Source organism: Manacus candei, unplaced genomic scaffold (genome assembly GCF_025592945.1).
Source record: "Manacus candei isolate 608988 ecotype Guabito, Panama unplaced genomic scaffold, ASM2559294v1 h1tg000008l, whole genome shotgun sequence".
Classification (NCBI taxonomy): domain Eukaryota; kingdom Metazoa; phylum Chordata; class Aves; order Passeriformes; family Pipridae; genus Manacus; species Manacus candei.
In genome coordinates, this window is record NW_026138056.1 from 24,215,000 (window position 1) to 24,230,907 (window position 15,908).

Here is a 15,908-nt window from a genome sequence, read left to right on the forward strand (position 1 = left end):
GACAGGAAGTAAATGGCAATTTTCTAGCAGATTTACATGCCTTCTTACAGGGGAAGAAGCCTTTAATGTGAAAGACTTTCTGCACAGAACAAGAGATAATGGCCAAAGCTGGCGTTTCATATGACTTTAAATTTTGTTTCTTAGTTTGTTTTTGCAAGTATTAACAGAAAATGAGTAAATAAAATGGGTAAGGGAATACTTTGAATCTTTTGGAAATGCTGTTCTTTCATCAAGAAAAGAATATTTAATAGTGGAAGTGCCTCCTTGCAACATTTCAAGCTGATTAAAAGTGGCAAGATCTTACAGGAAGAATGATTGTGGAAAGATGCTCCCTGCAGTTTTTTAACACTGACAGATGATGTTTGGTGAAAAGAAGAAAGAAGTATGCTTTTTTTCCCTTCAATTTCTTTGAAAAGCTCTCTGTTTAAAAAGGTAGAATAGTCACATTTATTTCTGGAAATAGATTGGATGACAGTAATCTTTCAAATTAACTACAGGAGAAAATATTACCCACTGCATGTTTCATGCTTCAGAATTAAAATTTACTAATATTGAATATAATATACCTGATAAAAATATAGTTGTAACCTACAAAAGAACTCATTAACCAAGGTTAGGTCTGAAATATGGCTAATATATGCTTACCTCTCAAGACTAATTCTCTTCTTGATAAGTTCATGCCATCTACTTCAGCAAGTCAGAAATCTCTTGGTAGTTTGTGTCTGAAAATATCTGGTAGAGCTGGATTTGATTATCCTGTCATAGGATGGTGGATGTGTGCCTAATAAGGGAGTTGGAATGCCTTTGTTCTGAGGTTTATACAACTACATAATCACAGTGGTGCCTGTTGTGAATGAAACCTGTACATGCTGATGCTTAATGGATAAAAGGCAGAAGATCCCTTAACCATGGACTGCCCATTCGGTGTGGTAGTGGTGTATGTTCCACAGATAGTTGCTTTTTGAAAGGTTGTTTATGATTACTGAAACATCGTAATTGAATAAATATACTTCATGGGCAGAGTAATTACTTTCTGTATGTTGGACTAGCCTTCAGTAGATGGTTTCCATCCAATACTGACTTTAAAGTAGTGGCCTTTCCACACTGGCAGCATCTCAGCTTAACAAAGGTTCATAAAGGGACTGAACCTAAGTCCTGAACTCCAGTAGAGTTTACTGTAATTGCAAAATACAGTACTATAGTTTAATGTATGAACTTCATGCTCATTTTCTCTCTATTACTAAATGACTGGCCCAACTTGCCTCTCCCTGTGAAAAGAAATTCTGTTCAGCAAAGCTTCAGTATATGGGCACAGAGAATGCAAGCTTCAGCTTTACTTGCATGGAGATATTGCTGCGTACAGACTTAAATAATATTTGCTCTATAAGCACTAATTTAAATGACAGCAGAAACAAATAAATATTCGTGGTGTAATTGGTTTGAAAGGTGGTCAAATGTAGGCATGATTAGCTTATGATGTACAGGAAGAAAAGTAATTAAAATAATAATAATGGCATTATATTATATGTTGAGTAGAAGCTTTAGATTTTAATTAGACTAAGCATACATGCACCCTTTTCATTTTTTTTCCTATTCACATAGCCAGAACATAATTCATTTTGACATCCCTGACTGTGGTAACTACTAAACCAATTTGTTTCACCTCATCTTTTCTATTCAGGACATTTTTCTAAGGAATGTTTTGATGCATCTTTGGATGTAGGATGGCTGAAAGCCTAATTGAAACCTGAGAATGAATTGAATGATTTAGATTCTTTTTACTCTGGTAACAGATATACACTTTGCTGAGTGGCAGCTCTGTAGGTAGTGAACATGAACTCAAATTATTTTTCCTTTCAAGTGACATTGGACAAGCTGTTGTGAAATAATCAATTTCTGAGAAAATGCCAGTCTGTTTTCCTATTTTGTAACTCCATTTTCAGTATGGATGTGTGTCTGTCCGACTGATTTGCAGCCTTTTAGTGAAAACCACATCCGGTCAGAAACAAATGGACTATTGGTGATAGAAAATGATTTAATCTCATTTTTTTCAGGCTTGTTTAGGATGTTTTGATCCAGAAGATGTTTGAAAGTTTATGTTTAATCTTCACATCAGTACTTTCATGACTGATGGGAGATTGGGGATAGTAGGCAGGGGCTGGGAGCAGCTGCAGCCCCTTCTGTTTCTTGGAAACCAAATGGATGAAATAAGGAATTCTCAGCCCAGTTGTCCTGGGAAATCCAAATGTCTCTTCCTTGCTGCTGTAATCTGTCAAGGTAGGGATTTGTCATTCGAACTGACATAAATTGTGAGATGATGAATTTGAGTCTTTTGTTTTTCTGGCATAAAAAAAAGGGATGATAGGAAAAGAGAGGGAGTGAGAACAGATTTTGATTTGTTTGCAGTGTAAAATCTATGGATTTGGGCTTTATGCTTCCCATAACAGAATGCTATGAGAGCACTGAAGGAGTTTTTCCCCAAATATTTTCCTCGTTTGGTTTTTCTGGGTGATTGCATCCAAATGACCAAATACTTTCAGTGGTCAGAACTGCTTCCAGATTGCTTTGTAAACTTTAATAGCATCTGCTTATCAGCTCTCAAAATGGGGGGAGAAGAGTGGATTATTATATACCGCAAGTATTTGCTGACAATCCTTGATATTGAACATTGCTCAGGCCACTAGAACTATCTTAAAATATGAGGAATAACCAGCTTTCATATTGTTTAATAAAATTTTAGAAGTTATATTGTTTTAAATTTGCATTGCTTGATCTCTTCATGCTTGGCAGCCCTATTGCTGAGGTACTTCCAGTTATGACTTTTCCATGTTACCATCTGATTTTTTGTGTGTGCATTTGTGTCTTTCACAACTGGTTTCCAGGGCAGTTTGATTTGTGATAAAGGGATATGTACTAATTAAAATACTATTTGAAGAGCTGGGAGAAAGCACCAGCATGTAGATACATGTGAGTCACTGTGTAAGGTTTACATGATTGGTTTTATTAGAGGATGTCATCTCACTAATTTGGTGTTCAACTAAAATGAAGCTATTTGAGTGTTGTTGGGTTTTGTATTTAGAGAGTTTATTTCATAATTTATTTCATAATCACGGGACAAAAGCCATAACCATAAATTTGTATTTAATTCTGCCATTCATCAGACCTCTTATGTTCCCTAGGAGGAACACAAAACCTAGTGATTGCACCTCTAATGAAACAGTATATTGAAATTCAGTCATGTCACTGATTCAATTTTAACAATTTTTAACATATGTTAATAAGTTTTTTTAAAAGAAAAAGTGGATGTATCTAACCAGCATTACTGTAGGACTTCACCTCAAATGTAAAATGTTCTATTAAAGAGGTGTGATAATATTTAACATCACCACTGCTGTCATCTTGAGTGTCTTTGCTACTAATTTCACAGGATATGTTAAAGTTACTATCCTTAGAATCACTATTCTTATTTGCCATGACGTAAGATCTTTAATTTTAGCATAAATGTTTCAGGATTGTATTGTAGTTGTTGCCTACTTCCATAGCAGCCTCTTAAAGAAATCTTTATTATGCTATTTTACGCTTTGTCTCTGCTTTTCCCACTCTGGTTATATCTTTATCTACACACTTGGCAACTGTATTTCTGAATCACGATTGGCATTGTCAAAATGTAGAGGCCTTATACTGTCCATGATTGCCAGCCATTTCATCAGGTTTTGGACAGGGAACAGTTTGGCAGTCTTTTTCAATCACAAAATTGCACATAATTCTTCAAGCTGACCTTCATTTAGGAGGTTGTTAGTTCTGATTGACGCATGCAGAATAAGATTTTTTGGTTCTTTCAGTCTTGGGGTTTCAGGAAGATGGGATATATGGGAAAGTTGGCTCAGTAACCACTTGGTTGAAAGTGTACTTTGACCCCATTAACACCTACTATACCTACTGAGAAGCTTTTTACCCTTTTTTTTCTGGCTTAGATAACACCTGTAAAATTACATTTCAGGTACTTTTGCTTTTTTCCACTGTCAGTGGGACAAAGCTTCCTTTCCTGTCTGGTCTTGAAGGTTGTATGTTTAGATTTTGGTGCTGGCAAATATTATGAGCATATACTTTGTGCAGTATTTCACCTTTCAAAGACAAGACGAAGTCACAGTGTGTAGAATTTTTAATCTAATACTTAGCTATCTTGCACCTTAATCAAACACATAATGCAAAAGGTCAATAGATTTTTACCTCCAGTTAACTCTGAGGTCAGTGTATACATGAAACTGAGGAATGAAAATTATTTCATTATCAAGGAAAATCACTTAGCTTATAAATTTTTAATGAAAGACCGTTAATAAAGCTACAGATCAAATTAAGCGTCTTCTACATTCACTACTGTGAAACTTTTTACAGTCCAGAAATTAACTTAAGCAGCATTTAAAACGTGTCAGGGGTTTGGTTTTTTCAGTAAGAAAATAAGCGCAGATGTATTTTTCCTCCTACAGATCTTCTGCTCAGCAAGATGAGTGTTTGATTGAAACATATTGTCTGTTCTGTGCGCATATTATAAACTATTCAAAATACTTTGGTCAGGATTTTGCCAAAAGGCTACTCAAAAGTCTATTTTAATCATGTGCCTTGCTTTTATTATTTGAACTTGAAAACCACAGCTTTTTTTGGGTTCTCTGAGGTAGAATCATTTTCTGTACAACCCACTTTTCTGGTTGAAGAGATTTGATTATTGCAGTGCTTTGGTTGTGAACAGAAATTTATATAATTAAAAAAAATTTTCTTTTTGGGTTGTCACTCCCTCATGCACTTGCCAAGCCATAGTTGGGTTGTGGGGTTTGTGTGTTGGTTTTGGTTTGGGGAGGGTTGGTTTGTTTGGTTGTTTTAACAACATAATGAGGCAAATGCGTTTAATTCTAAGCAGCAGGAACACTTATTACACTTAAAGTCTTTCTGCTTAGAAACATTATACTGTTCAGACTAATGCCTGCGCCGAAGAGGGAAGGATAAGGGGACAGGTCTACTATGTAATATTTTCATTTATATTTTCTTTTTAAAAAAGATAATTGATATAGAAGCAATTATTTTTAAGGAACTCTCTGCTAGCAGATAGCTGACTTCTGTGTTCCATTGCAGCTGCACTCTGAGTGTTACCCTGGAGCAGGCCATCATCCTGGCTCGGAGCCATGGGCTACCTCCTCGCTACATCATGCAAGCTACAGATGTCATGCGCAAACAGGTAGGATGCTCGCTGTGGGTGAGATCTGCAAGTTTCCAAACAAGACGTTATCATCTAGAAAGAATGGCTTGGCCAGGCATTTTTTAACCTCCATCTTAATGTTGTGTAATATCTATGTGAGTTTTGTTAGTTTGGGTGGTTTTTTGTTTGTGCGTTATTTTGGGTTTTTTTTAATCTCTTCCTTTATTGGTGACTGAAAGAGGTTGTGTTATTTTTTTGATACAGACATAGGCCATTTTTAACCAGATGCTTGCTTTCTGTGTGTGTGTAAATGGCTCATAATTTTTACAGGGTTATGATTTTACTAAAAGCTTTTTGTGTAGTCACTGCTGTGGCATCACCTTACATCTGAGACAGTCTTTATTTTAATATATGTGATCCATAAAAATAACTTAAGATTATTAACTCTTGTTAATAACAAGTGACTTATGTACTGAATAAAGGGGAAGTGTAGAAGAGAAGGGCAGAAATAAATACTATTGGTTTTAAATTTCCAGGCAAGATTCCTGAGGACAATGTGCTTATTTCAAAATAATGTTTTCCACTCTTTGGTCATAACAGAATAGGATTTAGAGGCTGTTGTGGATAGATAACCACTGCAACATGAACTCTTGGTGCTAAGGTATGCTAAAAAATACTGGATTGAAAAGCAATATCAACTAAAAATAGGGGATACACTCTACCGTATTAGCACTACTTTTTCTAAAATATCTTGTTATCAGAAAATACTTTCAAAAGGATGAAACTTGGAAGGAATTCAAAGGAGGAGCACAAATGGTCCAGAGGTTGATAGACAAGGCTTATGAAGTGAATATTAAAGAGCTAAACCTATTCAGTTGATCAAAGAGAGGATGAGTGCAGCTTAATTACCCTATGTGCATATGGAACATATATCCCAGCCTGTGTTAGCTTTCAATCCTATTACAAAATCATAAACAAGATACAGGATGCACTCAATCTTAAAGTGAAAAAAAATGTTGGAACAATTAATCACAGATAAAACAGGATTAATAATTTCTGGAGTTTAGATGGCATCTAATTTATTGTTTTCATTAATTTTGCTACATATTTTTGCAGCAATCACAGTTATGAAAATTATTAAACAACTATACTTTACTTCTAGCTTGCTGTAGACAAAAATACACGTATGCTAGATGACACCTTTAGTCTGTTAAAGCAATTGTGTATAGTCTGAAGCCATATGTTCAGATTACATGTAAGTGTTGCTGCTGAACATGGGTACATCAAAGTATTTAGTCTCATTCCTTTTTATATTGGACTATCACTTAATTCAGTGCATAAATTAAGTTTCTGTATTGAAAAAAATGCCCCCAAGGTTCTTGAATCAAGTTGTGTACATCTGCTAAGGAATTACATCTGTAACTTGACTTGTAAAGAAAGCTACTGCTGTATAAGAATAAACTTGCATGTGTAGATTGATATGTCTGCTCCTGAACTTCTAGACAAAAGGCAGTATTTTGAGTATTTTGCATTCAAAAAACGTGGTTGTAGAGTTCTTCATGTATCTGCTTGCAGGATATGTTCTGTCAAAGTATTCATTTTCAAAATACAGGTCTAGGCCATTTCAAAAAATGCTGATTCATTTGTGGATCTTCTGCAGTTTTTTAAATGAAAATGAAAGATAAAATGAAAGGAACTCACATGGCTTTGAGCAGCTGTAACTGTACTTGCTCAAATACAGATGTGGTGAAAGGCCTTCAGTGAGGCTACATTCTTTGAAGTAAAACAGCAGGTGATCAATAGCTGTTTAAGATACCAATATCTCAATTCCAGCCACAAACACTGCAAAAAAGTGTGCTAGTATATCAAACCAGACTTTTTTCACACATTCTTCCTCTTGCAGGAGACCACTGTAGGATTTAATAGAGTAATAATCTTTTGTTGTAATTTTAAATCAGTCTTGAAGTTCTGTAGTAGAAATATAACCCTCTATTAAATTCTAAATGTTTTGGGGTAATTTCAACAACGCACTCTGGTATTTTCTAGAAACCTGTTTGGATTTAATGTTTAAATTATCTGTAGAATTTAATTGTCAGGAGCATAATGCAGGCCATAAAACTTGGAAGGAAAAAAAAAATAAAAAGGCTTCATGGGGTTTTATGCAGAACATTTAGTTAAGGGCAATATATGTGCCTTTCTCCTGGCTTCATATAAAACAAACTAATGAATTTGTTAGCCCATTTACACCCTAAATCTTTTGTGGAATAAAGATAGTAGCCATAGGGAGGTGCAAATGAAAGGACATCGATTCCATCTGTTGCTCAGCAACATTAACTTCTGGCAGTATCAGCTTTCCACAAGGGGAAATTGTCTCTAATCAAAGCTGATATGTTTTCCAACTTGGTGCACCAGTAATGAATAACTGAAGTCACCTGATGGACTGGGTGACCTCAGGAATTTATTTATTTTTTTTTAAATTGAATAAGGTCAGAATCTTGTTGAGCAATACTCATAATAGCCCCAACTGTATTGTTGGAACAAGGTTCAAAGTAATTGCCCTGTGAGTTATAAGGTATTCACAAGCACCTGGTCTGTGAGAATTAACAAAAAGAAACCAATTTGTGAGAGTGGGTATGACTTGGGTCTGTGGGATGGTTTTAGTTAAGTAGTTTCCGGTTTTTTTCTGCTAATCCAGTCTTGATTGATTTATAAAATAAAAAAATTGACAAAACGTCCCAACTGTCTTTTAGTAACTTTTTTTACTGATGTATATACTTATGTAAACATCTGTACCCACAAAATACTATGTAAAGCATCCTGACAGCACTGTGTCTTCAGGATGCAGCAAAGTGTGGAGAGGATAGAGGCCTAGAAAGGGAGCTGCCAGGGGGCAGAGGGCTCTGAGGAAGAAAGGTAACTAAAAAGCTGATAAACAGAAAAGGCCGGGAGAGAATTTCTGCTGTTTTTTTTATATGAGTAATCATTTTTTCATGCCTTTTTGTGACTATAATAGCAGCACTACATTTTGAATAATTCTTATAAGAGCTGTACTGATTTAGAGCTTTTTGAACAGGACATAAAGACAATCTGTTTTCTTTATGTGACTGGTTCTTGCTATCCTTAAATTAGTGTGTAACTTGAAAATAAACCTATAATTTTTTCTCAAGGCAATGAGAATACTAGTTCTTACAGAAGAGTCCAGATTGTTGGTGTCTCCCCAGAGCTGCCATCGTATTTCACCAGTGCTCTGGCAGTACTGATACGCAGTGGGTAACGTTCTAGAGTCACATAGCACAGCTATCCTTTATGCCTCTGTGAGACAAACAATCTCAATTAAGAATAATATTGGAGAAGTATAAATTAACACTAGATGGAAATAGAAATGGTATAATGATACTCAGTGGTGACAAAAAGATGTCATGTAGCACATTGCTAGTAATTCTTGAGCGCATTTTCTCAAAAGAAATAAGACTCTGGTGGTTTTAAGTAAGGTCTAATTCGTGCCTCTACTAAACAATAAATTACATTAATATATAAAACTAGACTTCTTTTTAAATCAATGTATTTCATTTATTATGTGATCAAGATACTAAAATTAGTTTTTCTAGTGAGTGATGCAAGTAAAAATAGGTTGGTTTTGTTCTCAGTCACAGCAGGGATGTCCAGGATCTGCACGTGATTGATTTAGATAGTTTTTGCATATATATCTATAGTCTGGCTCTCAGTGATGTTAAACATGTGCCAGTCTCAGCAGTCTGTCATGGTGAGGTTTCTTTAATAATTAAAGAAAAATAAATAAAGAAAAAGTTTAGGAAGTGGCACCAAGAAAAGGACAGCGGAGATGATGAAGGTCTGGACTCAACATGTCTAACTCTGTAACCAACACCTGATCAGCTATCTTTATGTCATTCATGACAGACATTTGTTGCATCTGTTATTAAACCTCCAGTAGTGGAGATTCCTTCTCAGTATTTCCCATGTAGTCTGTTCCAGAGTTTTCTTAACCTTTTCATTAGGATGTTTTACTTTATGTGTCATTTAACTGAGATTTTTCCTTTTTTGTTTTTTTTTCCTTTGATTCCTGTTTTCTATCCAGTATACCATACACTTGGAGACTAGATTTGATTACTTTTTTAGCAGTAGACTTTCAGTGTTTCTGTTGTTTCCAGAGATGGGGCATCTACCACTACTCTGGCCAACCTTTTCCAGTGTTTTACCACCCTCATCATAAAAAATGTTTTCCTTATATCTAGGCTGAATCTACCTTCTTTCAGTTTAAAAACATTACCCCTTCTATTGTTACAGGTCCTGCTAAAAAGTCTGTCCCAAATTTGAGTATCATTTCCCTGATAAGCCATCATTTGTGTAGATAGAAGAAATCAGTTCATCCGATTTGTCATTTTTCAGTTGTGTTCTCTTACCACATCATCCTCCCCATTCTCTACTGAACTATTTTCAATTTTTTTATTAAAGATGAGAAGTAACTATGAAGAATTGCAAAAGAATCTTGCAGGACTTCATGACTGAGCAAAAAAATAGCAGATGAAAATCAGTGTAGATAACTCCTAAGTGAAGTATACTGGGGAAAAAGCAAACCCTAAGTTCACATTCGAAATAATTGACTGTGAGGTTGCTGTTCCATTTCATGTTCAGGACCTCAGGATATGACAGAAAACATCATCTCAGTTCTCAGTAGTTATTAGTAAAGCAGAAGTTATAATAGTTTAGGCAGAAATAGATGACTGAGTAGGAATCATGCTGTCATGACTGTATTTTGAACTATTTTGAACTGTTCTTATCCCTTCCATAAGGACATAGCATAGTGGAAAAGGTTCAGAGAAGATCAGAAAAAAAATTATCAATGGTTGGGAATGGTTTATAGACAGAACAGGCAGCCAGACAAAATAATCTAAGACTGGTCAGCTTCACAAGTGAAGGAGGAAATGACAGACCTGAAGAACATGTGTCATGGGTAGGGACTGACCATTGTCTTCACCAATGCAGAACTAAAGACATCAAATGAAACTGTCAGATTAAAACCAAATAAAAATAGTGGAAAGCTGCAGAGAGACTTTTTACAAGGTCATGTAGTGTCACTTAGGACAATGAAAGAGAGTGGGCTTAGATTGATTCTTTAATTTAGAAAAAAATTTATACTTTAGGTTTAGAAATAATTCTTTACTGTCAGGATGGTGAGGCACTGGAACAGGTTGCCCATAGTAGCTGCGGATGCTGCATCACTGGATGTGTTCACGGGTATGTTCAGGTTGGACAGGGCTTTGAGCAACCTGGTCTAGTGGAAGGTGTCCCTGCCCATGGCAGGGCGTTGGAACTAGATCATCTTTAAGATTCTACCAACCCAAACCATTCTATGATCCCTGACATAACAAGCTTGTGCCACATAAGATTGCGCCAAAGATGTGGATCTCCTTTCACAAGAAGGTTGGGGATGTGAATTTATTAATGGATTCAAGATGAGAAGGGAAAGAAGAGAATCACTGAAACTGATTAAATACGTACCTGCTGCTGAACAGAGGAGGTGTAGAATGGCTAATTATTGAATTCTGGAGGAGTTCCTGGGGAAAAACATGTTTGTCATGCTTTATAGTCGTGTGTCTTTGCAATTGTCAGAGACGAGCTTACTGAACTAGATGTAACTCTAGTGAAATAATTTTATATTCTACCTTCAGTTTTATAGGTATTCTAGTTATTATTTTCTATCTTTACCACTGTCTTTTGTTCCTACAAAAAATGTAAGGACACAGTATTTCTTTTTGTGGCAAATGTTGATTTACATAAGCCCCAAGGACTTACATGTATATAAGTAGACAGCCTTTTTTATCTTCTGTTTGAGCCTATAGCAATGAATTAATACCTTCTCAATTACCTGGGTACCCAATTTCAGTCAAATGAAAGGTCTAGTTTCATTGTACATAATTGAACCAATGATTATACCTCTTTTACATTCATGTGAATCTGGCACTGCAGTTCTGTTAGGAATGTAAATTATCTTTCATGTTTCACATCAATCCAAGATCTCACTGTAAGAATTCTGAGGTTATAGATTTTTGTCCTGAATTTAGGTAGTACAGAAAGAGAAAAAGTAAAAAAGGAGTTTCCAAATCCTTTAAAATGGTAGAAAACATAACATTCTTTGTGATGACTAATAAAACTGCACTTTAAAAGCTAGACCTCATAATTTAAAAACAAGTTTTACTAAATTCTTTGCTATATCTAAACTAGTTTGTTTGTTTCATTATCATGTATATGAACATTGTTTGTTTTATTAACTTTCTTCTTATTGGATGAGTCAGTGAGATAAAAACACTTTCATTATTGTTTTTAAAAGGATCAGTTAAGGTACAGAGAGACCAGTATTTCTAGTTGACCCTGCTATAAGGAAGGGTATTGGACTAAACAGTCTCAGGAGGTTCCTGCCAACTTGATTTATTTTTTTGTGACTCTTTGATTATAAAGGAAGATTAGGTACTGCATTTTTCTTTTCAATCCTCATTTAGTACCTCAATTTAGGCCATTTTTGTAGTTTTGTAGCTGTTTATAGGAACTAATCTGTAATATTTGTTTGTCCAGAAGTTCATAGAAAATAAGTGGCATTTCAGAAAAGAACTGTATCCATGATTTCTACAACAATGGTGACAAAAATCAAATTGAAACAAGATGTGTTTGGATTGTTTTAAACCTTAAATGTTATTTTTTAATTAATGTCTTTTATATTAGCAAATGGAAATATTTTTGTTTCTTTTCTGCATATTTCTCTAAGTTGAGAATTAATGTACTACTTTAACTTGTTCCCCACCTTAGGAGATGATAGTTCTTTTGGGAGATGCAATGTATTTATTAATTAATTGTAATCAATAGTTATATTCATCTGGAAAGTTCAGAAAATTCCCTAATTTGTGTTGGAATAAATGAAGCAAAACTGTTGTTTTTCTTTCCCAGGGTGCAAGAGTACAAAACACAGCCAAGAATTTAGGAGTGAGGGATCGAACGCCACAGTCTGTGCCAAGGTAACTGATTCTTTGTGTCCTAGACCATGTTTTTTTCTAGTTTGTGCCAAATTCAGTCATAGCTGCTCAAAACCTAGCAGTAAACATTGACTATATTGTGCTGCAACTGTAAAATTTCGCTTAAGGCACGTAAAATCAATTGTGTTCTTAGCCATACAGTTTTACTTCAAGTAATTAGATGCAGAAGTTCAGGCTATGTAGCACTTCAAAACATTCCCATTTTTGAAAAATGAAATCTAGTTCATGTTAATTATGAAAACACTGGACTAAGTCCTTCATCACTTGTAATGCTTAGTGGTTTTGGGGAAATACTCATAACTAAATCCATAACCCCATTTTAATGAAATACTGTACCACAGTATCTCAGCAAAATCATGTTCTAGTTATGTTTAGAGATGATGTAGTCTTTCTTTGTTTCTTTCCGAAACATCCATTAGAGTGAAAAATGGACTGTTCTATATTTATCCAGCTTTTTAATGCTGTGATGGATTGCAGGTATCTGAAATGTTTCTTAACAAGCACAATACTTATAAATGAAAATAACCAAACAACCATGTTCTTAATTTGCTCTTGAAGTTTGGTTCTAGTAATCCAGTACTAATTTAAACTGGTTTTTACTAATTTAAGACATAATATTTTTTGTGGACTCATGATAACACATTGAATGCTTAACAGAGTAAACAGATCTGTGAAATACATAACAAACCCACTGTGGTGTTTAAATTTCAATAAGGAAACAGGGAATTAGTAAAACCTCATAGAGGTAACCATGTGAATGAACACAAATGATATCCATAGCCTTCTGTGCTCTAAGCACTAACAATCAGGAACTTGTTTACACAATTTGCTCCCCTTTCCTCAGGTGTCCCTGTTTCTCCCAGTAGGGAATCAGGCTACTGCTCATAACTTGTTTGCAACAGATCACCACACACTGTTCCATGCCGGTGCTTACTCTGATTCTAGAAAAGGAGTGTAGCTTAAGTGTAAAAGGTGTGAGTAAATCTGAGTAGCAGCTACTGTTCAGTTGCTTACTGGCAGCATTTGTTGGAGCATGTATGCATTTTGCATGCCCCATAAAGGAGATTAAGTATCATCCAACAAAAGTACTGATTCTGGAGTAAATCCATCAGCAATGTAGTCATTGCCCTTAGCGGCAGATGAGGGCATCCTTTTTCACAGTAGTGATTAGTTTAGAGGCAGTGTAGGACCAAAATTCCCTGACCAACTGTCTTGCATTGTGGGAACCTATGACAATAAATTAACATTTTATTACATTAAAAGCTGTGAGAAGCCTTTTCATATTTTGAACAGTATGATTTGGGCCTTAAATGGAGTCCTGCTTTCTGACATAAATCTGGGGACAACCAAAGAATTGGTGCAAAACAAACTTTTCCCACCCCTACATGACAGAGCTCTTGTCATAAAGGAAAAATCTAAGTTCTTGAAAAGAAAAACTTAGCAATGAGACATTTTTCAGCTTTGCATCAGCTGAGAAAAGATAACCTCTTTCCAGCTGAAACTCCCACAACATAGCATTGAAAAGCTGAAGAAAAATTATGAGATAGCTCCTAGAACACAGTATAGACAGATGCACCCAGTACCCTTGCCAGTCAACAGCAACAGCAATGTCACAGGAATATCCCAGACCTCAGTGTTTGGGGCATTTGGTGTACCAATAGATGCATAAGTCAGAATAGTCATCAGCAAGAGTGATACTTTTGACGTATAGCTAAATGAGACTATGGGTTCTTAGTTCTCTGCTTGGAAAACAATTTTATATTTGGTTTCATTCAACATTGCTTGACAGGGTTCTCCATTCTCTGCAGCTGCCACTATTTCCATGTTTTCTCAGCTGATCTGTTTGTACCATCTCAAATAGTTGTTCCATGTATATCAACCCAGAACAGGCTGTTTCTGTTCTACAGCATCTTCAGCAACTTTAGATCCTAGGGATTTATGCAGCCTTACTGTTAGCCTTACTTCAGAATTCCCCTATATCTCTTGCTCTGAAGACAGTCTTAATGATTACCACTTTAACCTGAAGAATACACAGACTTGGAAGTGAGGTTTGCTGCACATTATTCCATAGAAATTAGATTTTGCTAAAACATCATCAAGTATTAACCCCACTGCAATTACTTCGGTAAGATTCTGACTGTAATTTTATCTGTCTTCTGCCAGATTTGAATATTATTGCTTTATTATACCAGCAGAATCAAATAACTCAACCCCTGTTTATTCTTCTCTGCATACTTGTCTGTGTAAAGATCAGACTATCTTATTCTCTCATTCATATCAAAATATAGTATATATGTGTATTGCTTTATATATGACTCCTAACAAATACTTTGATGTCTGCACAATGTGACCTTAAATGATTGGATCTGTGAATCTGCCATATGACCACGTGGAAGAGTCCAATGATCTTCAGAACACATTATGGTGAAGATTGGAAAGAAGGTTTCCAGTTTCTGTTTGCCTGACAGAACTGATTCTCCTCATTCTTACCATCCAGAAAAAATACTGCTTGATAATAATTTCAGGGAGATTCGGACAAAAGTTATTTAGCCCATGGGCATTCTGCTTTTTTAGTGTCCCGTGGGTTTTAACTCCTAAAGGAACTGAAATTGGATAACAGCAGCTATCCTACCCTGCTCTTGCGTAGCCACAGGATGCTGTTTCTGACAAGATGTGCCTGGATGTTGCAGAGGCTCTGAACACTCATGGATGGAGCCATACATACTCACCTCACATCATTTCAGTAGCAGAATCATAGAATCAACCAGGTTAGAAAAGACCTCCGAGATCATCAAGTCCAACCCTTGATGCAACACCGCTGTGGTTACTAGACCATGGCACTAAGTGCCACATCCAGTCTCATCTTAAAAACCTCCAGGGATGGTGAATCCACCACCTCACTGGGCAGCCCATTCCAATGTCTGATTACTCCCTCTGTAAAAAGTTTCTTTCTAATATCCAACCTAAATCTCCCCTGGCAGAGCTTAAGCCCATGCCCTCTTGGGTATCATGCCAAGCGGTCACCAACCCATTGATCTTGAATTGTTTGTGGATCCCAGCCACAAGTTCAGATTTTTCTTTTCTGTGTTGATTTGTAGTATAATTTTGAAAATTTTGAAAATTTTGATGTGTTAAAATGGAGTCATGTAAATGAGCATGATATTTAGCAGGCCAATTTGCAAAATATCCATGTCATACTCAGGTACCCTGAGTATCTTAAGTATCCCTAGCCCCCAGGTCACTGGATGATTCACCACCCTACCTGTAGCCAGACCTACCAAACCTGCTATTTCTATTACTTTGATATTCCAACATCAGAGTCTTCATGTCAAGTATTGATGCACATGCTGTGTCATTGTCTCTTTGTTTCTGGCTTCTGATGCTTTTTCTCTTTCCCATGCCATACGTGGTCACTTCTTTGTTATTCCTTCAATGATACATGTTCCCTGAGGAAAAGATGTAACCTCCAAATGAGATCATGTCTATTACTAGTTCTAATTGCTGTTGTTACAGAGGAGGTACTGTATGCTGGACAGGAGTACAGAACAGAGGGTTTGAGGTCAGAGTGATTGCCTTTTATTTTCAGTATTTTAAACATTAGGGTAAAGTTTGAAACACTTTCTAATAACCAAGTCCTGGTAAAAGGATTTAAGAAAAGTCCAAAAGCCTTC

General features: G+C 35.9%; 1 protein-coding gene and 1 long non-coding RNA gene across 4 annotated transcripts in view; one reads left to right on the forward strand and one right to left on the reverse strand.

The window, feature by feature from the left end:
- The window catches only part of PREX2 (phosphatidylinositol-3,4,5-trisphosphate dependent Rac exchange factor 2), a 172,858-nt gene that overhangs the window by 151,340 nt on the left and 5,610 nt on the right, over positions 1-15,908 (forward strand). For all 3 annotated transcript variants that reach the window (XM_051768310.1, XM_051768315.1, XM_051768322.1), the window contains 2 exons: positions 5,128-5,230; positions 12,152-12,219. In XM_051768310.1, the coding sequence (XP_051624270.1) occupies positions 5,128-5,230; positions 12,152-12,219 (171 nt within the window). The remainder of the gene's footprint in view (positions 1-5,127; positions 5,231-12,151; positions 12,220-15,908) is intronic.
- Positions 12,244-15,908, reverse strand: part of LOC127461570 (uncharacterized) — a 364,419-nt gene continuing 360,754 nt past the window's right edge. Inside the window, exon 3 of the long non-coding RNA XR_007900147.1 lies at positions 12,244-15,133. This is a non-coding gene — a long non-coding RNA (uncharacterized LOC127461570). The remainder of the gene's footprint in view (positions 15,134-15,908) is intronic.